General features: G+C 49.2%; 1 protein-coding gene across 2 annotated transcripts in view; it reads right to left on the bottom strand.

Annotated features, from left to right (window-relative positions):
• The window catches only part of SH3RF1 (SH3 domain containing ring finger 1), a 138,640-nt gene extending 115,473 nt beyond the window's left edge, over positions 1–23,167 (bottom strand). For both annotated transcript variants that reach the window (XM_047759740.1, XM_047759741.1), the window contains exons 1-2: positions 23,035–23,167; positions 21,127–21,614 (exon numbers count right to left, since the gene is read on the bottom strand). In XM_047759740.1, coding sequence (XP_047615696.1) covers positions 21,127–21,519 — 393 coding nt within the window. In that variant the 5' untranslated portion in view covers positions 21,520–21,614; positions 23,035–23,167. The remainder of the gene's footprint in view (positions 1–21,126; positions 21,615–23,034) is intronic.
• Between the last annotated feature and the right edge of the window lie 2,024 nt (positions 23,168–25,191).

Below are 25,191 nucleotides of genomic sequence, written 5' to 3'. Positions count from 1 at the left end.
AAGGGGAAAGACACACAAAATTGTGTCCTAACTAACCAACATGCATATGGTAATATTTAAGATAATATTTAAAATATACTATATGGAGGCTAATAAAATAATACACAGGACAGAATATTTTTTTAAGTTGCACAAATTTAACCACAACACAATGGCAACCCCAATGTTTCTAGACTTAAGCAGTGGTTTTCAGTTCTGTTGTTATAACCCGTTCATTCTTTTAATATTTTTAAATTGTGCTATTACTTGAGATTTTGGTAATAAGAAACAAAGAGGATTGGAGTTCCTGTCATGGCTCAGTGGTTTAAGAGCCCAACTAGTATCCATGAGGATGTGGGTTCAATCTCTGACCTCACTCAGTGGGTTAAGGATCCGGTGTTGCCATGAGGTGCTGTGTAGATTGCAGACATGGCTCAGAGCCCATGTTGCTGTGGCTGTGGTGTAGGCTGACAGCTGTAGCTCCGATTCGGCCCCTAGCCTGGGAACCTCCATATGCCACAGGAGTGGCCCTAAAAACCAAAGAAAAGAAAAGAGTATAATATATAAGACTTTGCATGAAAAAAAAAAAAAAGGCACCAAATTCATAACAAAGCAAAAGTGTGAGTTATGCCATTTTTGGTAAAAGTTATGCAAAATCTAGGTCATGTATAGAAGTCACCCAACACATGGAGGTAAGTACACTAAACACATCCATGTTCTATGAGCATATATTCTGGCATAATAACAGCATGACGGGCACTGACATCTGTTTAAAAGAACATATTTATCTTCTGCCATATTACAAACCAAATTCCAAAATTTGACTCGACCTTAAAAGAATCTGGGTATGTTTACCATGATAAGATGAGTGGTTTTGTAGTTACTGTTGTGGCTTAGTGGGTTAAGGACCTGACTTGTCTTCATGAGGATGTGGGTTCAACCCCCGGCCTTGCTCAGTGGGTTAAGGATCCTGCATTGCAGCAAGCTGCAGCACAGGTCAAAGACATGGCTCAGATCCAATGCTGCTGTGGCTGTGGTGTAGGCCTGCAACTGCAGCTCCAATCTGACCCCTAGCCTGAGAACTTCCATATGCTGAGGGTGCAACCCTAAAAAGGAAAAAAAAAAAAAAAAGTTGTTTTATTTCAAAGATTAAAGAATAAACTTCTCAAACACCAACTCTTTGGCAAAGCAACCTCCAAGAAGGAAAACTGAACTGTCATCTCTGAACAGCTACTCAGAGTTAAGCCTGTGTCCACAGGCAAACCGTGAACAAGCCTCATTGCCCAATGACCTTTCTACTCAAATGTCTGTGTTTCAAATCTTCATCTAAATTTGTCCACTGCTACCTAAATCCACAGATGAAGTAAGCTTTGTTCTTACACCAGAACTACCAAAATCAGAAGACCAAAATGCCACCGCCATGAGTCCTCAAGATCCGTCTTTGTGGGAGAAAACCACACAATCCAGCTATTAAGACAGCAATGACAGAAAACCTCAGTTTCTGCTGCAAATAATATGGTCAGAAATACAGCCAGTGCAGCTGCAGGGAAAAGCAAAATCACTGCGGTAGGTAGGGAATAAAGACGGTAGTCTTGTAACGACAGGACAGCCTATAAACTGAAAATGTAATTTATAAATCATTTTTAGTGCTACCAGAAACCAAAGGAAGGGCAATAGGGGAATAGCTGCAGAAGACCACCTTCAGCAGTTCTTCCCATAAAACTGAATCTACAGAAGAGAAAAGTGGTTCCCTTTACTTTTTAATGAAAAGGCAGAGAAAATGTCTCTGGTTCAGTCAAAAAGAAAAACATGGTTTTGAAGGACTGTCACATCCACTGTAGCAGCAACAGTTGAAGACCTGGCAGGTATAAAACGACTCCAGAAGCCCATCTACCCCTACCTCCTCCCACCTGGCCTTTACTTGGCCCCCCACTTGGCTCCCTCCATCTGCCTCCCCACCTGGCCCCTCCGACCTGACTCCCAACACCTGGCCCCTCCCACCTGACCCTCCCCTTCAGCTGGCCAGCAACTAAGTCTTCCATGCTAAGGGTATATTATTAGGCAAGGTGCTACTTACTCAACTTTTACTCTCAAACTCAAATCACTTCATCATGTTCAGAAACAAGACTCAGTTACAGTTTACTCCAAGTCAGAGCAAGAGAAAAATATTTCAGTGAGAGCGCAGACTTCCAAAAAAAAAAAAAGGCGAGGGGGGTGGGTAGAGAACCTAAGTTGTCCCCAGCACATCTTAGTGTCCCCATCTAGGTTGCTGAATAGCCTTACTGCCGAGCTGGAGGTGTGCAATGCCACTCCTCTACAGTCTGTCACTCTGTTCTGCTCCACAGACTCTGACGAGGTCATGCTTAATGGCCAAAAAATTCACTACATGCCTAAAGGAGAAAGTAGAAAAAGATAGGCAGGCCTGCGGGTGTGGTGATCTATTTAGGCACGCAACTGTATTTTAAACATAATGAGACTAATTGCCTCCAAATCTTCCCTGGTGCATCTGCACACGCAATTAATTAGTGCTGATTTTAAAAGCCCTGTTTGGAATCCTTTGTTCCACACTTCCTACAAATCAAATTACCAAGGAACAAATTCAATTTTTCAACTTTTATTTTAAGAGAGGCACACGCTTACATTAACTGGGTCTGATCCACTAATGTAAGTCATTTAACTAGCAATTATTTTACTCTGAAACTAAAAGCCAACTCAAATTTTTTCATCTATAAAATAATTCCCTGGCAAATGTGACCATCTTGCAAGACTGCTGGTGGAAGATGTGGATAATCACACAGCTCTTCACCTAGACAGGGAGCTGGAAAAAGACAAAGTTTCCTTTTGCAGGAAAATTAAAGTCTGGAGAAAGTCACCTCTGACCATGTGCTTCACTCTCCCCTGGTTTTGTTCTACCCATGAAATCAAATGTGCTGAAGGAATTGAGAAAGGACATCAAGGAAAATAAACAAGTGAATGTAACAAAAAAGAAGCAGATTCTCAAGGAACTATTGTACAACACAGGGAAATCTACTCAATATTTTGTAATGACCTGTAAGGGAAAAGAATCTGAGAAAGGAACACATATATAACTGATTCACTTTGCTGTACACCTAAAACACAACATTGTGAATCAACTATCCCACCCCAGTAACATCCAAAAAAAAAGAAAAAAAGAGGCAGATTCCCAGATATAGAGAACTAGTGGTTACCTGGGGAGGGGGAGGGGCGGGAGGGTCCAAACTATGGGTGTGAAAGAGGTTCAAGGTGTATAGGGTACAACACGAGGAACAGAGTCAGCATTTTGTAATAACTGCAAATGGAAAGTAACTTTTAAAAATTGTGTAAAATTCTTTAATTTAAAAAGAAAAACAAAGAGTCCCTGTTGTGGCTCAGCAGTAATGAACCTGACTAGTATCCATGAGGATGCAAGTTCAATCCCTAGCCCTGCTCAGTAGGTTAAGGATCTGGCATTTCCGTAAGCTGTGGTGTAGGTCACAGATGTGGCTCACATCTGGCATTGCTGTGACTATGGTGTAGGCCGGCAGCTGCAGCTCCTAGGTGACCCCTAGCCTGGGAACCTCCATGTGCCACAGGTGTGGCCCTAAAAAGGAAAAACAAGACATGACATGAAGGGCTATTTAACAGAGTAAAGCTTGATGGGCTAATTGGGAAAACGTGATGACTGAGGCCAACAGCTCAAATCCTGGAATTGGAGACAGGCCGGAGAGGGCAGAGGGACAGAAAGGGGAAACAAGAGGGAAACAGGTGGGGAAAGGAGAAGAGGCTAGCCTGAGGGAGGGCAGGAGTGGCCACCAGATCAGCTGGGGGATGGCCTCTCAAAGCAGTGTCTGCCAAAGGAACGAATGGCAGCAGCATCCACAGTGAGGCTGGAGGGGCCCCACCCAGGACAGGGACCATCAGTGCCTAGCATGCCAGGAGGGCCTGCAGGTGGAGTGGATGCAGCTCCCCTGATCTGAGGTCAGCTCCCTGCAGGGGTGGGAGAAGCACCCCCAACCAAATGTGATCCACATGGGCCAAGAGAACAGTTCTACAGTCCTGAGACTCAAGGGCCCAAGAGGAGATCTGTCCCAGGAGGTGTCATGAACTTCCTGCAGGTACTGGACACCCTGGAGCTGACCACAGGGGGTGGAAATGGGAGAGGGAGGCAGCCCTGTGCCCCTGCAAAGGCTCAGAGCTGCACACCTGGCAGGGGCTGTGACACCTGATGGGACACCAGCACAATCTGCACTGCCAAGTCCCAGTGATCCCCCCCTCCACTGGGCAGTGGGGGAACATCCTCTAAATTTAGGTGCAAGTGGGCCCCGTCCCAGTACGTGCGGAAGCACAGAGTCATCAGGAAGTGGGAAGCATAAAGACCCACCCCCTGCTGGCCACTCCCCAAATCACAAAGAGAGGCAGCTCATGGAGTTTGGTGCAGCCACCAGTGAGACACAAGGGCCCATGGGAGCCACTCCATGAGCCCTGATGTGACACAAACACATACAGCCACGACCAGACTTGGAAAAGAAAAGGTCCTTCTGACGTTAACCCACAGCAGCTGGCCCAACAGTCGGCATTGTGACTCTGTGAAGGGGAACAGGGTGGCTGAGTGCCGCTTTCTATACCCGTCACATCATACACTCAATTCGCCAGAGTCACGACACAGCTGCGATGACTAGGTGTTTCCACCCACTCCTCACACAGCTGCAGGGATGGAAAACAATGTCGCTTCTCCACCCCCGGGCATGTGAGGCACAGGACTTGCAGAAATGAGTGAAAAAGAGCCCCTCCCAGCACCCTCATTATCTGTATTCTGGGAGTCGGCACAGCTCAGGAACTGAAGCACCATCAGTGATCAGGGCTGTATTCATTTCCGAAAGCTAAAAACAGAGGCGCTGCCATCGTCTGAAATCACGTTGCTCATCCCTTAGGTTGAACAAAAGGGCTCGTGGCAAAGATTATTTTTTCAATCATTCCACATTTATCCTCACAAAACAAAGCAATACACAATGAATGGCCAAATAGGCATGTATGACACTTTAATTCACTCATCTAGAAAAGTTCTCGGTTCCAACTTAAACATCTGAATGAGTCACAATCATTTTCCCATTTGCCACATTTTTTCAACATGAGGTCTGCAGTGTAATGAAGACCAACAACATACCTTAAGTAAAACTCATTCACCAATCTGCAAAATTAATTGATTCTTTACTGAGGGCCTGTTAAGCACCAGGCAGTGTTCAAGCTGAAATAAATGAATGCAAGTTCTGGTCCTCACAGCTGGGAGCCAAAGGGGCTCTTCCTTCCAGACAGGGCTGAGGGCAGGTAAACTGCAGGACAGCCTGTGTGACTGGAGCAAAAGACATGGGTGTGGCACAGATAAGGGGGTAGAAAGGGCAGGACCCAGGTACCGGGCTTCAGAGTAACCTTGGAGCAGTTTTGAACAAGAGGCATCAAGTCACCTGGACCGGAAATGCCAGGGACTCTGGGAGACACAGTGGGTTAGTCAGAGCTTAACCTGACACTCTCAAAATGCCTTCCCTCTTTAGCTTGTGCAGGGGCGGGAGCTACCTCTTAAACGTCTTCCCAAGGAAAAAGACATGAACACGCCAAGCCCACGTCCCTCAGTGACTTTACTAGTCTGGAGCAACTGAAAATTAAGGTTTCAAATGGTCTCAGTCAAGCAGCCTGAAAATCAAGCACAAAACGAAATGACCCCCATCCTCTCCTTCACTGTCACCACATGAAAGTCATCCAGGAGTGAAAAGTCCTTTGTCCTTGAACAGGCTATTTGAAAAACAGAAGCATACTGTTTTTTACTGTCCGTTCATGCTTCACCAAGTTCCTGGGGTGGGCTTTCGTCCTTCAAAATCCCCTCATCGACAGGTACCTGTAAGCCTTGCTCTGGAACCTGGGACTGGGGGCTGGAATGCAGGGGAGGGTCCATAGCACCCTTTCCTGAAAGGAACCAGGTGGCCTCACCTGTGAGGAATGCGTCAGGGACTCAGAACAAAGGTGGCTTCCTTCCTTGTGAGGAAACACAATCTGTCCAGAAAACTGCTGCATTACTTGTGAATGATTTAAGGCTGCAGAGTCCAGTCTTAAAGCCTCTGTTTATTTTATTAACAAAACTGTGTGGGGAGTCATCCTTCGTTCAAACTTTAAAGAAAAGCCCAACATATTCCTTCATCAAAACTATATGTTACTGTTCAGATCACCTTTGATATGTGTGTTTGAGCCAAATAAGTGTATTTATCCTTCGGAGACTATAATCGAGAGATTATATGTCTACAGGGCCGGGAGTCTGCTTTCCCGTTCACGGGAACCCTGGAAAGAAGGCAATAAGCCTGACGTTTCAGGCTGTACTTCGAATGTGAAAGGAAGCCCTGCATTTTCATACTTTAGGGCATGCTGAGTTTTCCAGTTTATGAAACATATCACAGCTTCCTTTTTCAGAGGGTGATATCAGTGCAAAACAAGTTCTTTGAGAACATAAGGAATTCCTTCTCTGCTAGCCTGAATGCAACAAACAGAATACAATGTTACTAAAACACTACCTCACTCTTTGAAGATCACACACATCTTGTTACATATTTTTCCCCAAGGTCCAATGGTCCAGAATTTACTTTCTTAAATCCACAGAATCAGCTCCTAAAATGATTTCCGACCATTTAAAAGTGACTTTGCCATCCAACTAAAATCGCTACTATTTTCAACCTAAAGCTACTGTAGACAGTGGTGATCTAATAACTCCCAACTTCACAAATTGCATTATCCAGCACACAGCTGCCAATAACTGGCAACTCTGCATACTTGTCAGGCAACACTCAACTGCCTGGGAAGATTGCTATTAAGTATCAAGCTGAAAATTAATCTTGGCCTCAATATCTCTTTAACCCACCTATCTATTCTTTGGTTTAATCTCTCTGTGGGTCTGGTAATGTCCCAGAAATGGTGACTTTTCAATGCAAGCATGGGGAAGAAATGCGCACTGCACGAATGGATCACCACCTGTTTTCATACCTTCTCAATTCCAACTTACATCACTGAACCTAAGGCATGTTAAGTAAATCCCACCCTGGCCAACAGACCCCAGTTAGAGAAGCACAAGTGGATCACAGGTGGGCTGCAGCCAAACAGACAAGTCACCAGCTAGCTGTCAACGGCGGCATTTCCTGCCCAGACCCCAACCTTGTACCTCTACAGGAAGGAGAAAATAGCTGCCAGCGGGTTGAGAAATTTACATAGCAGCTTAACGTGAAAAATAAACCTGCTTCCCAGTCCAGGAAGTAACGAAAGGTAGGCTCACAAAGAAGAAACTTAAATAAGCCAACCCAGCAACACAAGCAAATTCACACCATAAATATTCACATGGCAACCCACTCCTTGGACAGAAAGTTCTCCATTTACAGCCCACCTGAAGGTCAAAGTGTGGGGCATTCCTAAGATCACCAAGCCTTTTGGATGTGCCTTAAGACAGACTGGTCTCTCTCACCTATAATGAGGCTGATCCGGTGCTACGTATGTGTGAGTGTCACGAGCTCAGTCTCCTGAGAGAGGTTAAAATAACGCAAGATAGTTCCATGCATTACAGTTAAATAGCTGATATGTTAACACTCACAGGGACTCAGCCTTGCAAGTATCAGAATCGCAGAGCCCAGGGTCATGGCTCTACCATAGCCGGCTTAGGACTGCAGAACTGGAAAGAGCCCCTTGGGGCTAATTTATTCTCCTAACTGCCCTTTGCTTTCCCCTTTCTGCTTTATTTTCAGGCATTTTAATTTAATTTTGAATGTGGACATTGCCTCTGGTGGGATTTAGGGTGTGGAGGTGTAGCTGCTTACCACATGCCACCTGTGCTTCCAACCATCTGCGGGACTGCTGACCCAGGACTCACTCAGGATCGGGATCCTCTGCCTCAAACCTTGGCCTTTACCACAGGTAACGTTTTCAGGCCAAAAGCAGACTTGCCAGCAGGGCAATCAAGGTGTCTGGTAAAAATCAACCTGACCACTTGGCAGCTAATTCCCATAAACACCCACTTCCCCTTCCTCTGTCAGACTGACGATGCGCCTGGGGGACAGGAGATAAGAGATCACATACCTGAATTTGTATAAGGCTTTTGATTCAATTCAGAACATTCTTTCTAATAAACTAGGAAGACACAACTTCTAGACTACCGTGCTGGATGTCACACGTGTTGAGGGCTATCCTCCAGAGGGGATCCAATGATGGTCTCGTTTCACAAGGGCCTCTGGAAATGCATTCACAGCTGACTTAGATGATGCAGAAGGAACACAATCAAGTACACGGAAGGACACTGCAGATAAAGACAGAAGAGTCCAGGTGGACCTGGGGTTCTGGGATGTGAACTGTCAAGGCCTTGAAGACGGAGGTCCTACCCTGAACTCCCATGACTTTTTCAAATGTCGACAACAGAAAAGAGACATGGATCACAAGATTCCTGCCCTCAAGAAATTTATAACTTGGTACCAGAGACAAAACTAAAACACCAACTAAAGGACAAATAACCTATCAGAGCAGAGGACAGTCAAAGTTAATGTAATGAGCAAGTTACATGTGTGTTTAAGGTCAAGGCTCCATAAACGACAGTCACCTATCACAGAAACAAGGCTTGGGATCGACAGTGTTCAGTTCACTGACAGTTACTGACACAGCCACACGGATTAGAGACCCAGGAGGTGGTTTAATTAGGAAAGAGGTAAAAACTAAGCGTCAAGATGGGCGAAAACCAAATTTACAGGAATACAGGAGAAAACCTGAGGGTCTGGGCAAAGCACAGTGAGTTATTTTAAAGCTGCACCAGGAGCACCACACTGGGAAGGTCACGTGACCGTCCTCCCACAGCAAGTTCAGAACCTCAGACCAGGCTGGGAGCTTGTCTGGATGTGAACCCAGTGCAAGGAAAAGCTGGTGGGCAGCCGAAACAACCCAAACTCAAGGAAACAGGTCCTAGGAGGACATCCAGCAGAAGTGCAGATGAGGAGCCTAAGAGGAGCCCATCGTGGACCAGGGACATTCCTGTCCCATTAGGGACGGGTGGGATGAGAGGAATGTGATTAAACTGCAAGGACAGGGCTTTATAATTGACACACACACAGAACTTCCTGGCTCTGAAGACTGCAAGGCACTGGAATAAGATACCAACAAGCTTTTGAAATGTCTGTTTCAAGAGACTTTTTAAGAGACTTTTAAAAAAAAATTTATTATAGTTGATTTACAATGTTCTGTCAATTTCTGCTGTACAGCAAAGACTCAATCACACATATATATATACATTCTTTTTCTCATATTATCTTCTATCATGTTTTATCCCAAGAGATTATATACAGTTCCCTGTGCTGTGCAGTAGGACCTCATTGCTTATCCATTCTAAACTAATAGTTTGCATATACCAACCCTGAACTCCCAGTCCATCCCATTCCCTACCCTCAAGAGACATTTTATTTCATTTTATTTTATTTTTGTCTTTTGTCTTTTTAGGGCTGCACCCTGGGCATATGGAGGTTCCCAGGCTAGGGGTCAAGTCGGAGCTACGGCCACCGGCCTACACCATAGCCACAGCAATGCGAGATCCCAGCTACATCTGCAACCTATACCACAGCTCACAGCAACACCAGATCCTTAACCCACTGAGCAAGGCCGGGGATCGAACCCACAACCTCATGGTTCCTAGTCGGATTCGTTTCCGCTGTGCCAAGACAGGAACTCCCAAGAGACCTTTTAAAACACAGTAGATGATCATAAGATGTTCACTCAGTCTTTCTCACCCCGCAAAAATAGGAAGTGAATATTTTAACCACAAATAGAATCTCCATTGAAAAAAAACGCAAACTTACTGAAAGTTGAAGCACAGCAAGGCTCTTCACTGCTGCTGCATTTTCAAAATTCATCGAAAAGTTCTCAGTTACATAAATGCACTTATTTAGCCAGAAATGGGTCTAGTCACATAAAAAGGCTGGGAGATAGAAAAATAATCAAACATGGAGAAAACAACCTTAGTATCTATTTAAGAGCCATCCTCTTGGTGCTCTGAAGGAGGGGTGGGAGGAGGGTGAGCGGGGGAGATAAAAAAAAGCCCCCATATCATGAAAGACGGGGTTGAGGAGGGAAGGTCAGTCTGCTGGGGCCACAGGAGGAGGAGCAGCAGGAAGGAAAAGACAAGGTCCCTTCACAAACAAGACCAGGGTCACATCCGCCAGTGGGAGAACAGGCCGAAACCAGATTTAGCATCATTCTAGCCGCTAACTCGTGAACAGTTCGTGAACCTAAAGTTGAAGCTGGCTGTTTAAAACAGAACAAAACATCCGATGACATGAACATCACAAACACCGAATAATTAAACCACCAGGCTTCACAAGCCCATGTGCACATATGCACAGAATTTATTTTACAAGGTAACTGACAGCCAGCACCAAGAGTCCTCCTTTCTGGAAAGAACCAGAAGCATGTCACCCAGCATCTAGCAGATCCGGTCCTTCTCGCAGGCAGCCCTGGAGAGCAGATCCCACCGGGTCCACAGGGGAAGAAGCCAGGCCCAGGAAGGTGCCAGAGCTGCATGGGTAATGGGAGCAGGCGGGCCTGCCCAGTGCTGGCTCCCCACCCCCCTCCCCACATTCTCTCCAGTGCACAGAGGGGGGCTTTCACAGAAGTCAGTCCCGCGCCTCCCCGGCCACTGAGATGGAGCCTCTGTTTTCTCTGGCATCTTCCCTGCACTCCTTCCCCAGTCGCCCCACAGGGTCCCACTGATTCTGCTCTACCCACAGCCTCCCTCTCCACTCCCACAGCATCCTTCCCAGTGCAGAGGACGAAGGCCAATTGTCCTCCCTGTCCACCCACCAGCTGGGCTCATCTGACCCCCAAGTTCACAGACACCCGGCCCATCAGCTGTGATGGGAAAGGGAGATAAGACCCCCGCCCCGAGCAGGGTGTTCCCACATAAGTGTTCAGCCTCAGCGGCAGGGACTTCAGGCAGTGGGCAGGTCTGTATGAGGATGAGTCTCGGGCAGAACAGAGGTCACGCTTCGCACAGAAGCCTAGCCACCCTGCTCAGAGCCTGGTCCATGTTGGGTCCCCACTGACCCCTCCTCGTGACCCAGCCCAGCCAGCAGTCCCTGTAAAGGTCCCTGCAGTGGGAACAGGCCTCCAGGGGACAGAGGGGAGAAGCCAGTGTCCAGAGGTGACTGTGAGGCACATTTCATGCCAGTGTACCCGGACAATACCACGCACCAGCCCTGGTCTGCTCTAGGTGCTCTCAAGGCTGGCCTCTGCCTGGGCAATTACGCCAGAACCTTCAGGACCGCGCGGGAACTCACACACAGAAGTCCTTTGCAGAAGAGGAAACGCTGGCCTGCGGAGGAGAAGTCCTGGCTTCAAGTCACAAAGCCAAGACGGATGCAGGGCTCCACCACTCCACCACCGTCCAGGTGTCGTCAGTGTCACGCTTCCTACAGGCTCATGCCCCATGCAGGGACACCCAGAGCTTCCCAGGGCCAGCACTGGACGTTCCTGTACTCTGTTACATGTTCTGGGCCATCACGTGATGATGCCCCTCAGTGAACATCAGTCTCAGCAGAATTTGCCTTTGTACAACGAAGCTGAAGCTTTCAATGCCTTCCAGTATTTTGGACTTGTCTTATAAAAAGAAGCAGAAAATAGACAAATGAAAGTGCTCATACACAGTGTCGTGTGCTGCGAAACACCTAACACTGAAAGACAGTAATCAGATCCATCAAACACAGCAAATACATTTAACCACAGAGAGGTAACCTCTTCAACTGTGCTCAACTATGGGGGAAAAAAGTAAAAACATATGTAATGATGGAAATAATTCATCAAAGAGTGTGTTTTTAAAAGACAAATCCAACCATGGGGGAAAACTGAAATATCTGATAACCAAATGTCACTTCAAACGAGTTGCGTGAATAAAAATTTAAGGTTGGATGTTTAATTTTATTACATATATTGTGTAATCTATGCATTTAATGTATCAAAGAATTTTTAAAGTTCTTCAAAGATAGATGTTTAGAAACTAAGCAGTTCTATAATTAGGAGTGTTAGAAACTTTGAGCTCTATAGGAATTTAACCTCCTCATAAGAAATCTAATGTTCCACCTTTCAGTCTAAGTATCCAAACACACTTCCAGGAAGATTACGCAGACGTTAAGGTACTGGTAACCACCCCCCCGCCACACACACACGCACACACTATGTTCTGCCCTACAGCTGTTGCATTGTTTGTGGGGCAGGGGACCCTTCACATGAACTATACCAGATATGAAGCTCCCACAACAAACCTGCATGTCATCCTAGGCAATTCTCTGTTGCTTTGGAACACTCCTTCCATTTAAAAATAATCCATCCCTGTTCATTCACTGCTGAATTATAAACAGTGAGCATACAGTGTTTCAAAGGATTTTTGTCCTTGCAGAAAATGCCTGGAGGAATTTTTATTTCCTTAGGCTAACAGAAGAATGTTCAAACTTGACTGTCCTTGCCTTTCTGCTTTATATTTAATGCAACTTAAAAACTCCTGTGCACACCCCACCTCTGCTCCCTTTTCCCCATGTTCCAAAACTCAATCTACTACTTACCTGCTACCACCAAGCAGGGGTCATGCACCTCCATTCCCTCCCCTGGCAGGCAGGCTGTGAAACAGCTATGTCACAGCCACACACCCGACAGCCTTCAGGGAGCAAGTGCTCCATCCTCCGGACAGGGCGCGGGCGCAGACATGGCCAAGGACAAGGGCGGCAGGGCCATAGATAGTGCTTGGGGCTCACAGTTCTCTTTGTTAGGGTCACTACTCTCAGAAGTCTCTGAAATTTCTTTAAAAAGCAAGGACATACACACACTCTATGATAAAAGCTTTGGGTGGGTGAGGTCTGAGTTCCATGGGGAGGGAGGCTCACCAGCAAAGCTGTTTCCCCTGTGCTGTTGCGCAGAGGATGCCTGGTGCACACCAGTGTGGCACCCAAGCCCTCGCCCTCCTGTGCACGTGGCAGGAGGAACTCCAACACCCTGCCTTCCCCATCCTCTACCACCTCGGACCCTCATGGAGGTCCTGCTGCAAAGCCAATTACACAGTCATCTGCCTCCTGACCTCAACGTGGAAAAGGCTTCTCGTGTGTGTCTGAGGTTTGCTAATGCGCGGTAAAGCGCTGGCCTGGGGTGGGGGGGTAGGGGTGATTAACAGCAGGGCAAGCAAGTCTTCTGCCCACAGGGGCGTCAGGAATGGTGAGGAGAAGGTCAGGAGACCCCAACCCTCATGCCTCTTTTGCACCTCTGTGCCCGTGTCTTCTCTTCACCAGCCCAGAGACTTAATTACGGGGCAAAAGGCAACTTGGGAAAGCAACGTGGAAAGGCAGCTGCAGGAAGGAAGTGGCCAGGCTGGGGCCCTGCTGTCCTTCTGCCCTTTCTCCCACTTCCCACTGAGCCATTTAGGAAGCTTAGACCATAGGTGCAGGACAGGGCCATGCAAGGCATGAAGGGGACAAGGCCCAGAGGCCCCGTGCTGGCAGATGCTGGAGCCTGAGAACCAGGAGCTATGGCTTCAGTCTGCTGTGTCCCCCTGCATCAGCCCAGCCAGCGACCAGAAAACAAGCCCCCTTCCCCACCCCTCCACATGGGGACATGGGCGCCCAAGAGGACAAACCCATGCAGCCGCTTCTCCCCAAAGGACTGCGCTCACATGCCCACATGCACAGCTCCACACACTCTGTGACCTTGTACCCTTCTTTCCAATTACTGTGGCTCTTGTCAACCAAACAGAAACGGCGTTACAGTCCTTCTCAAGGAAGACTCATTTTTATGAGTGATCCTCATAATAACACACCCAATTATGTTAATTTTCAAAATGTTTGCACATCAGTTCCTGCCTTTACCCGCAAGACAACCTTACTAATGGGCAGACGAGTGTTGACCCCAGTTTACAGACTGTGCGGCAGCAACACAAAAGAGGGGGCTACGTGCGCATGAAGTGTTGAGGGAGCTGCAGCTGAGGATCCCCAGATGGTGGCTACGATTCACGTCACTCAGCCCTGTAGTTCATGCTTTCATTCATTCTGTCATGGGGTAAACTGTGGCCCCCAAAAAGATCTGTTCAAGCCCTAACCCCCTGTCCCAGTGAATGTGGCCTTGGCTGGAAGGAGGGTCTCACAGCCGTAACTGAGTTGAGAAGAGGTGCCATCAGCCTCGAATGACCATCACCCAGTGACTGGCATCCTTGTAGGAAGAGGGGGTCAGGACTTACTCCCAGAGCAGAAGGCGCTGTCAAGAAGAGTGGGTGGAAGGGATGTGTCCACAAGCCGAGGTTGGCAGGTCTGCTGGGAAGCACCAGGAACGCAGAGATCAGAGCACCTGCCAACACCTAGATTTGAAATCCTCGCCCCAGACCTTCCGTTGTTCTCAACCACCCGGTTAGTGGTGCTCTGCTAGCGCAGCCACAGTGACGAAAGCCATGCAGGAAACGAACGAGCCCTCAGCAAGCCTCTCCTGAGTGTTGACCATGTGCCAGACACCGCAAAGGGTCTCAAGAGTCAAAGATGAGCGGAACTCAGCCATCCTTGGCCCGGCCCTGCACGGATCTTCGGGACCTGGGGTTCTGCATTTCTGTGAAGAGCTAGAGCCCAGAGCAGCTGCCTCCAGGCCTACTCCCTATAGCCACACTCTGGAAGGGCTGGGCCTGGCCCCCCACCTTGACCCAGGGTCCCTCTGCCCCTTTTTTTATCAGAATAAGAAGACATACACCAAGGACAGTGAGGTGCAAAGAACCTCGCCAGTTACACCTGAGAAAAGCCTCCTGGGCTGCAAGCAGCGTGAGGACCAGGGAGGACGGGTCCTCACGCAGGGCGCGCTTAAGGGAGGAAGTGGAGGGAGCAGACAAGACAGGCCAGGGGTGTGTGTGGGGGGGTGTCCATCTCATCTCATGCTCACAGCTGGGGCCTTGTGGGAGTTACTGGGCCTCTCCAGCCACCCTGCCCACGCCCACAAAACGAAGATGTCCTCCTGTCCATTACTGAGAGTGGACACAAGAAGCTCTGAGAGAGATGCCACGTAACCCTTAGTTGCAGGACAGCACATATAACGGTGATCCTATTTCTATTTGGTTTTTTTTTTTTCTGGATAAAAAAATTACACCAAAAACCTTCAGCTCTGGAGATTAGGAAGAGAGAGATTAGAAGCCTGGATTTTCTCCTTCACAACCTTCACTACCATAAATTTCTTACTTTGAGCATATATATTGTCTTTAATTTTTCAGATGGAGCGGAAAATACCAAAGAGTCATTTAAAAAGACTGAAGCAGGGTGATTCATTGAGCTGTACATTATAACCTCAGTAAACAGGAGGATTTTTTTAATGAGGCAGATGTGCATGCTCAGACATGACAAAATTTCCCGGATACACTGACGGCATCAGATACGCAGAATAGGGAATCCACCTAGGTTAAGAACCACAACAGTCACATACACATACATAAACAAAGAAGAGCGGGAAGATACACATTATACCTCCACAGTGCTGAATTTTTGTACAACCAGAATGTTTTTAAGAACTCATTGTGGGGCGTTCCCGTCATGGCTCAGTGGTTAACGAATCCGACTAGGAACCATGAGATTGCAGGTTCGATCCCTGCCCTTGCTCAGTGGGTTAAGGATCCGGCGTTGCCATGAGCTGTGGTGTAGGTCGCAGACGCGGCTCGGATCCCGCGTTGCTGTGGCTCTGGTGTAGGCTGGCAGCTACAGCTCCGATTAGACCCCTGGCCTGGGAACCTCCCATATGCCGCGGGAGTGGCCCAAGAAATAGCAAAAAAAAAAAAAAAAAAAAAAACTCATTGTGAATTTTGCATTCTCTTTAAGTGTCTAATAAAACTTGCATTCTTTTTAATTTTTTAAGTAACAAAAGTCCTCAATGGCAGAGGATTGTTTGAGATTTACTAGGAATGGTTACATGATGCTTATGTGATATGAAAAAGAATTACATACCCCAGACTCCCTCCCCATCCCAGCCCTGAGCCTCCTGGCTGGGCCTGACTCAAGAACAAGGTAATAGTGAATAACAGGGAACCCAAGGGCTGCGGGTGGGTCAAGGATGGAATGATAAGTAGGAAAGAAGGCGTCAAGAATGTCTGCAGCACGGTGCTTGGCACGAACAATACCTTTTTCTGTTTCCACTTAGAAACATCAAAATATCCCCTCATCCACCATGTGAACATCTTGCTTAGGTCCAGGATGGGTGGTCCCTTCTGTGATGGGGCTGGGGGGGGGGGTGTCCCCACCCACTGTCACCCACCTCCTCCACCCTCTGAACAGACTCGCAATCCCAGCCACTTGGCAGGACCCTCGCCATAGGGACAATCCTGTATCTGGTCCCAAAGCCTGGGTCCTCACTGCCTGCTGCCTTGCTTGCTGTTTCTCGTGTGTTTGGACTCCTCTAAACATACACTCTCCCTGACACACACGCACCCAAGGCAGCCTCCACCCCAGTGGGCTGGACCGTGCCCCCACCCTCCCTGCACATTTGCTCACACTGGACCATGATACACACCCCTACCCCTACCCCATGAGCACCTGCTCACGCTGGACAGCGCCCCCAACCTGCCACCTGTGGGCATCTGCTCATGGGGGATAGCAGGCACACAGCCCCTACCCAACCTGGCTCTCAGTGCTCCTCCTGCTCCTCCCCTTTGGGGGATGCCTCTGACCCACTGAGTCCAGTGAGGCGCCTTGGCCAGGCTCCACTTACAGGAGGACTCCTGAAGGTAAGCTCGGTCCTCCATCAGCCCCACAGCACTGCGTGCCTGCTGACCGCCCCACACCTGGTGGGAGCCCCTGCAGGCCCGTGGGATGGCAGGCGCAGGGACCAAACTCTGTCCCGAAGTGACTCAGCGTCCAGGGCACAGAGGCCTGACCCCTGCCCTCTGGACCAGCTTCCAGGGCAGGAGGCCAAAGGGACCTGGGCCATGGAGGGACAGATGTGCAGGAGCACATCCAAGGGTGGTGCTCCCACCACCCTGACAGAGGCCCACAGAGTAGCCTTAACCACACACACCATCTCCTCGGTTCTAGAGGCTGCAGGCCTGGGACTAGGCATCAGCAGGGCTGGTCCCTCCTGAGGCCTCACTCCCCCATGCGCAACTGTGTCCTACTGTCTTCTAAGGACCCAGCCACACTGTGGGTTAGGGCCCCACATGAGCTCACTTCACCTTAACCACCGCCTCAAAGATGTAGCCCTCAAACTCAGTCACACTCAGAACTGCTTAAATTTAGGCACCTGGGGGTCACAACGCAGCCCCTGCAGTCAGCTCCAGGGAGAGAGGCAAGTGTAACTGTGGAAGAACCATGGAGGAAGGGAAGCTGAGCTGTGTCCCTGTGCCTGGAACTTCCTGCCTCCCCATCTCTCAGCCTCCAAGGCCAGGTTCCAACCCATTTTTGTTCTGAGCCTTGATGGTCATCTCAGCCCAGTGACCTGTCTTTTGGGTCCCAAATGCAGAGCACTGACCCATGTGCCCATGCAGCAGCCCTGGATGGCCCCTGGCGCCGGCCTGGCACTGCAATGGAGGCCACATCATGGGTCATGACCCATCGCTTTGTTCCCACTGACTGTCCTTGCCTCTTCCTGGAAGTTTCTCCTCACCCTGCAGTAGGTCAGGGCCTCTCGAACACACCGCCCCATTTCCTGCTCCTATCATCTCACCCTGAACACCTCAGCTCAAATGCCTCCAACTCAAGAAGCTTTTGAAGACTGCCTGCCCTACACACATAGACTCACCCTCACATGACACCTGGCCCTGGCCCCACCCTCTCCCCAGCTCCCTTCCTAATACTTAGCACCTGGAATGAACTAATGATCATGTTATTAAGGTGTGTCTCTCCCCCAGACTGACATGCAAGCCCAAAGCAGAAGCTGAATCTGGTTTGCCCATCACTACATCTACAGCTAGGGCGGTGCCTGGCACCTAGCAAGTGCTCAATAAATATCCATTAAAAAAAGAATATCCAGGAAAGAATACATGAAGTATAAGTAAGAGTAAATCAGGGGCCAGGAGATCAACACTTGCCAAATAAGGTCATTCTGAGGGAGCAGCAGTATGAAACCATTAAATAACAGCACCTAGACAGACAGACACAAACACCGGCATTAGATCTTGAATCAGTGAAAACCACACTCAGAAAGCAGAAACTTCTTCCACTAGGTCGTAATTCTATAGGAATTAAACACACTGTCCATGTCTAACTTGGCATATATTTACATATACAAAATCCATCTTCTGCTGGTATTTTTCAGGTCCTGGAAACCTTATCTGCAGCCACCCTCTCCCCACATCTCATTCCATCACTCAACTTTGGCCCCAAAACAGCAGGGACTCTTTGCTTGCAGTAAAGAGCTGACAGCTTCCCAGGGTGATGCTTTTCCATTTTCTCCTTCATGGGAGGCAGGAAACACTAAAATTCTGGGAACAAGATGTGTCTCACACGTTGCAAATGTTCCTATCTGCTGATAACACCCAGCATCCCTGAGCGGCAGGCTAGAGGAAGCCACATGGCCACAAGCTAAGGGAACAGACCCAATAAACCTAAGCAGCACCCTGGGCAATCAGGGCCAGCTTCCCACCTGGCAGGGAACAGGCTCTCGCACCCGGGTCGTGTCAGAACAGCTGCGGTCAGAGGATGCAGGCTTGGATTTGTGACATCACCCACCCCAGGGGACACCCACGGACTGGCTTACAACTCCACCAGTCTCACTTTTAAGAAGAGCATTTTCTGAACTGTATTTATCTTTCAGATGCTTGAGCTGTTTGTGGAGTCCTGGTTGTTTGGAATATTTGAAAATAAAAGACAACAGTAACTGCTAATGAGACCTTATTTTAGACTGGGGGTAAAAGTTCTTCCTATAAGAACTGCAGCATCTCCATCAACTCACAACACCGAATAATTTCGTTTGTTCTGTCCTCTATTCTCCATGCCTCCCCTCCAAAGTAATAGACATTATCTCCTGTTTTTATCAACCTCAACTACTTTCTCCAAGTTATAAGGCTTAAGCTCAGTTAAGCATCTTAGCAAGTAATTTTTCTCATGCTAAAGATGAAACATAAAGTAAACGAGGAAAATTTTATCAGCCAGAAAAAGATAGTAACATCATCAAAATCTCAGAATAATTTACCTAACAAAAGTGAAGCTCAACCGTGGGAGATGAGCAGTGCAAATAAAATGAACATCCCAGCACCACATCGGCAATTTCCACATTAGAAAGAAAACTTAAGGAGTTCCCACCGTGGCGCAGTGGTTAATGAATCCGACTAGGAACCATGAGGTTGAAGGTTCGGTCCCTGCCCTTGCTCAGTGGGTTAACGATCCAGCGTTGCCGTGAGCTGTGGTGTAGGTTGCAGACGCGGCTCGGATCCCGCGTTGCTGTGGCTCTGGCATAGGCTTGGCAGCTACATCTCCGATTCAACCCCTGGCCTGGGAACCTCCATGTGCCGCGGGAGCGGCCCAAGAAATAGCAACAACAACAACAAAAAGACCAAAAAAAGAAAACTTAAAATTCAAAGGACCTTCAGCTAAAGGCTTGAGCACGCTTCTTAAATTCCTTTTTATCAGTAATCAAACATTTACCGCATTCCTCACAACAGGTAAGGCAACGAGTCAACCAACTAAGGCACTTGTATTCGCAGCCAGAAGCTATGCCTCTCCAGTCTAATTAACAAGGAAACAAAATCCCTTCAAGGAAGCAAATCTACCCCCTAATTAAGCGAAGCAGACCTGGGTCAGGTGTCTTAGAAATGATCAACTTGATCGCTGGTTCTGAAGCTTAAATATTCATGAGTCCATGGATCCTAATCAAGTAAACGCCATTAAAAAAAGGAAATCTAAGAAAAGTTCTATCCACAGACCAGTTTCACAACTTGGAGGCTTCAAATCTGCAAACCTCTAGAACCCAAAGTTCTGACTATCTTTTAAAAAAATGAAATATGACTCAGAAACCTGAGAGCCTGGGGATAAAACTGGTTTCCAGTGATTAAAAGGCTTCACATACCTTACATCTGGTGATGCAAATACTTAACATCATTTGTAAAAGATGCTCTGTGATATCACACCTGTGAATTTACACTATTTAATGCCAACCCAAAGGGTTATTCTTACATTACATGAAAAGAAGTCATTTTGGGGTGTTTACGATGAATATTTGAAAAAAATCTTCTCACTCAGAGTTCTTCAAAAATGGATTTTATAAGTTTGGACAATGGTCAAAATAGTTTCTTACAACAAAACTGGAACTGCTTTATCTAATGTCCATAACAATGTTTTCTGTTGACAAAAACAAGTGGGGTGCCATTCCCCCAGCATAATTGAGACTGACACAAAATACTTTACCTTCCAGAAACTGAAGTTGTGGTAACTGTCCAGATATTAGCCTCACTTAAAATGATTTCAGCCCAAACCCAAAACCCAAAACCCAAAAAAAAGCTTTTTGATGAGAACAATTCATTTCACTCCCTATAAACCCAACATAAAAAGCTGGATTCTCTGCTGCCTTAGCTCAGCTCTCAATGACATTTTGTTGCTACAGCAACAAAACTCTGCTACCTGTGGCCATGATTTGTTAAGAATTCCTCCAACCAGAAAATTCTGTGCTGTGCATTCATAAAACCAAGAGAATGGCTCCAAGCAACGTAAAAATTAAAGCTCAAGTTCCTCCTTAGGATTTATGCACCCATATATTTATAACATGTATACATAGCTATACACACACACATACAATCATGGCTCTCCCAACTCCATCAAAAAGGTAAAACCACACCAAATCTTCATTTTAAAATCAGCATAAAAAACTGCTGTGTTTTAGATTTCATTGAATAATTGCTATTGTCTCCCAAAATTTAACTTAACAGGTAACAGAAACCAACCATCACGATAGAATTTTAAAAACAAGAAAATGTATCCAATTTTATATCCAAGCTCATTCCAAAACGAAAAAAAAAAAATTCCTGAGGCATTATTTCCTACCTGTTCCAGTAAGTGTGGCTTCTTTAGCCATGAGCTGATTCAGAAAACATGCAGTTAAAGAACAAAGAATAAGGATGACCATCAGCACCGCCACCGCCACACCAGGTCGCGGTCTACTCACCCTCACTGGGGGGCTCCAGGCTTGCGCCCTTGGCTGCTGTGCCCCCTGGGAGCCCTGGATGTCTTTCGAGCTGCAATTGGCCCCAGCGCTGCCCTGAGCCCTCGCTGCATTTGGGCAGCTGGTGCCACTGCCCCCGGCCGGGCCAGGTTTCCAAGGCCTCTGCTTGATGCCGTCCAGAAGTCTGACCAGCAGGATGTTGCTGGGGAGCTGCTCCACGCCTGAGCCAACCAGGGTCCTGCACTCAGGGCATCGGAGCTCGTTTCGGGAACCCACGATGCCCAGCAAACAGCGTTTGCAAAACGTGTGCTGGCAGGGCAAGACCTTGGCGGAAGCATCGAGCCGCTCCAGACACACGGGACACTCCAGAAGATCCAGCAGAGCGGACTCATCCATCTTCACCTAATTCAACGAGGAAACGGCTCCAGCAGCGCGCACAGTCATGTGCATCCCTGAGAGCGATTCATGTAACATCCATGTCAGACGCTGCTCTGGAGTCGTCACAGCCCAAGAAGAGAAGACAGAAAGTCCTATGATCATCACAGAAGAGCCAGCAACCAAAAGTGTACTCCAAAGTGAGCAGTTCAACACAGAATAGGCTTTCTAAGCAATTCAAAATTAACCTGTAAAGATATCTAGGTTCCTGTGCAGAAATGGCTATCAAGCCCCATTGAGCATCCCTACAGCAAACAGGATCTATGAAATGCAGTAACAATTTCCTCTGTTCTCAACATGCTATCTGCTGCCTGTATAAAGTCCTCCAATGGCATGAGAAAGTGAGCCTTTAACTGAAATTCCTTTCAAATCCAACCAGGTGCCCAATATCTAAGCCACTTTAGTGATTAAGAAACCACTCTGGTGTGATTCGCTTTTGGCAAGTGATCCCAATATTAAATACATATGTTTCTTCACTGGTCCTAAGACTGTTAAATCTTGCCCAACCAAAACAAGATGAAGGTTGACAATTCTAAAGGACGCACTTGAGTCTGGCCTTGAAACGGGCAGCGGTTGACAAACTCTGAAACCATTTCTGAACAGCCTGTGCTAATCCCATTCAGAAAACCTGGCAAAATTATCACCCAAAGAATTTGAGAATGGAATGCTGTACTGGGAATCGTGAGCATAATAAGAAAATGGGGCCATTCAGGAAAAAGCCTTTAAACCAGACCCTGCACTGCTCTCTCCACCCCCGGTTATATGTAGACATGCCCAGGAGAACCGGGTGGCCGACAGCAGGAACAGCCACTCCTGACGGTTGGGCGGGGGCCAGGCCGCCCCTATGCTCGCCGCAGGTACTGCGGACCCGCGTGGACGTCGGGCCGGGGTGGGGGCTTCTTATGGACGACGGGCCAGGTGCTGGGCGGCCGGCGTAGACGCGCCCGAGGCCAGGTGCTGGAGGCGGGCCTCGTAGACACCGCGGGGCCAGGTGCCAGAGGCCACCCGCATAAACACCCTAGGGCTGGTGCTGTGTCCGCCTGGATAGACACCCCGGGGCCAGGTGCTGGGAACCACCCGTGTAGACGCGCCCCAGGGATGGTGCAGTGGTCGCCCGCATAGACAGCCCAGGGCCAGGTGCCGGGAACTACCGGCGTAGACGCGCCCCGGGGCTGGTGCAGGGGCCGCCCCCGTAGACCCCGCGCTGGGGCCAGCGGAAGGGAGGGGAGGGGAGGGCAGGGCCGGGCCGGGTGGGGACATCCGCCTCCTGGCCTCCGCCCCCGGGCCCGGCCGGACAGGAGCCCAAGCCCGCGGGAAGTTTCGGGGGCTTGGAAAAGCCCGCAGCCCAGCGTCGCCAGGTCCGCCCGCCGGGCACCCGGGGCGCGCGCCGCCGCAGGGACCCGGGGCGGGCCGCCCCGCTCCAGCCCGGGCCGGGGGCGCGGGGCTAGGGGCCGAGGGGCGGGGGCGGGGTCCTACCTCCGCGCGGCGCCCTCTTTGTCCGCACGCCCTGCGCTCTCCCGCTCGCCGGCCTCAGACGCCGCGGCCGCTCGGGGCTCTGCTCGCCAACCGCGCGCTCCCGCCGCCGCCGCCTGCCGGGCCGGGGGAGGAGGAGGGGAGGGACGGGGAGGGGGCGGAGCAGGGGGATGGGAGGGGCAGGAGCAGGGGGATGAGAGGGGGCGGAGGGAGGAGGGCGGAGAGGGAGGAGGAGGAGCAGGGGAGGCCTCCCGCCCGCCTCCAGCGTCTGGGCTTCGCCGGCCCGGGAAGAGGTCCCAGGAGGAGGGGAGGGGCGGCCGCCGCCGAGGCTGCGAGAGCTGCCGAGGGGGGGACGCGGTGGCCGCGCGGGGTCCGCAGAGGCGGAGCGGGCTCCGCCCCGACCCCGGCCACAGACCAAAGCGTGAGTCCGGGGGGTCGGCCCAGAACCCGGAAGGCGGGGTCGGTGGGAGGCCCGCCCCGGACCCGGGGGTCAGCCTGGCTCCGGGCACCCTGCGGCCCTTCCCCAGCCCGGCTGGCCCGAACCGGCCCCGCGGCCTCCGGGGCAGGGCGGTGGCGGGGGTGGGGGGCGGCACACACCTGTAAAGCCGGGCACACACCTGTAAACGAAAGGTCCTTCGGAAAAACACGTCCACAGATTTGGGCGATCGTTTCTCAGGCTCAGTTTAGAGGGCAAACGGGCTCAAATTTTGTCATTGATCTCAAAATTGTCATTTTATTTGCATTTACCATCAGCTTAACAAAAAGTTATCCCACATACCCGTCCTCTAACGTATGCAGAAAATAAGGAGAAAGGGTGACAGATACCCCTTTTAAAGGAGCTGCTGCCAGGCCACCAATGCACCTGACACCTTGAAGGGAGTCAGTGATCCTCTGGGTCTCCAGCCAGGCCCACAGCCAAAGCATTCAAGACAAATGAGAATCCCCTGAGAAAGGAAAGGCTGTGACAGGTACAGTGATGGCTCCCTCACTGTCTGCAGTCACTTGCTAGCCAGGTGCAGTAGCCCAGCTCTCACTGCACCCCCATATGCGTCCCTCCCAGGCTTTGCTCTCCTGGATGAATATGCTCACAGCCAGTACTCAATGCCAGAAAGGACATCCCACGTCCCCTCCATTAGAAGTGAGCAAATACATGTACACTTGAGCTGAGAAACACAAGGGGAGAAATGAGCAGAACAGAGCATTTTTAACCCATAATCTACAAACAAGGCCCTTAGAAAGTGATGTCTTAGCCCACACACCTCTAGTTTCCCCCGGCAGGTGGATGGAGGGGAGGTTTATTAGAAGGTTACAGGCAGTAAACAGATAAACATTATTATGTGTCATTTACAGTTATTAACACCAAAACTCAAATAGGATCACTTTATCCCCAGGTCACAAAATCAATCAGGCTGGACCAAGATGCAATTGTATACCTGGATCCCAAGTTCAGCTTTTTTCCCACCACCCCAAGCTCCTCTTTCTCAGGTCACCTCAGGCAAACCTGAACACACTGTGTGTGTCCTCCCCAGGGAAGAGTGACACTCAGTGAGGTAAAGACTCTGGAGACCAAAGGAAAATGACATTTTACTTTGTTATTTGGCCACTGGTTTTTTTTTTTTTGGGGGGGGGGGCGTTGTTTGTCGTTTTAGGGCCATGCCTGTGGCATATGGAGGTTCCCAGGCTAGGGCTTGAATAGGAGCTATAGCTGCCAGCCCACGCCACAGCCACAGCCATGCAGGATCTGAGCCGCATCTGCAACCTACACCACAGCTCATGGCAACGCCAGATCCTTAACCCACCAAGCAAGGATTGAACCTGAGTCCTCATAGATACTACTCAGGTTTGTTAACCGCTGAGCCGTGAAAGAAACTCCAGGCCACTATTGTATTTGGAGAGCAGTGCACAAGGTCCTGGGTGGAATGGTGCAGCTCTTAAAATTCCAGGCCAGAACATCTGCAGTCAGACCCATCATCACAGAACCAGAGGGAGTTCCCTGGTTGTGCAGTGGGTGGGGGATTGGGCATTGTCACTGCTGTGGCTCGGATTCAATCCCTGGCCCACGGTGCAAGCACGGCCGAAAAAAAGAAAAAAAAAAAAAAGTGAGGCAGTCTGGGGTTTCAGGGATGAAAGTTCACACACCTCTCGAGTGCTCCCTGGGCT

Source organism: Phacochoerus africanus, chromosome 15 (assembly GCF_016906955.1).
Source record: "Phacochoerus africanus isolate WHEZ1 chromosome 15, ROS_Pafr_v1, whole genome shotgun sequence".
Lineage (NCBI taxonomy): Eukaryota > Metazoa > Chordata > Mammalia > Artiodactyla > Suidae > Phacochoerus > Phacochoerus africanus.
This window is presented reverse-complemented; position numbering and strand designations above follow the sequence as displayed.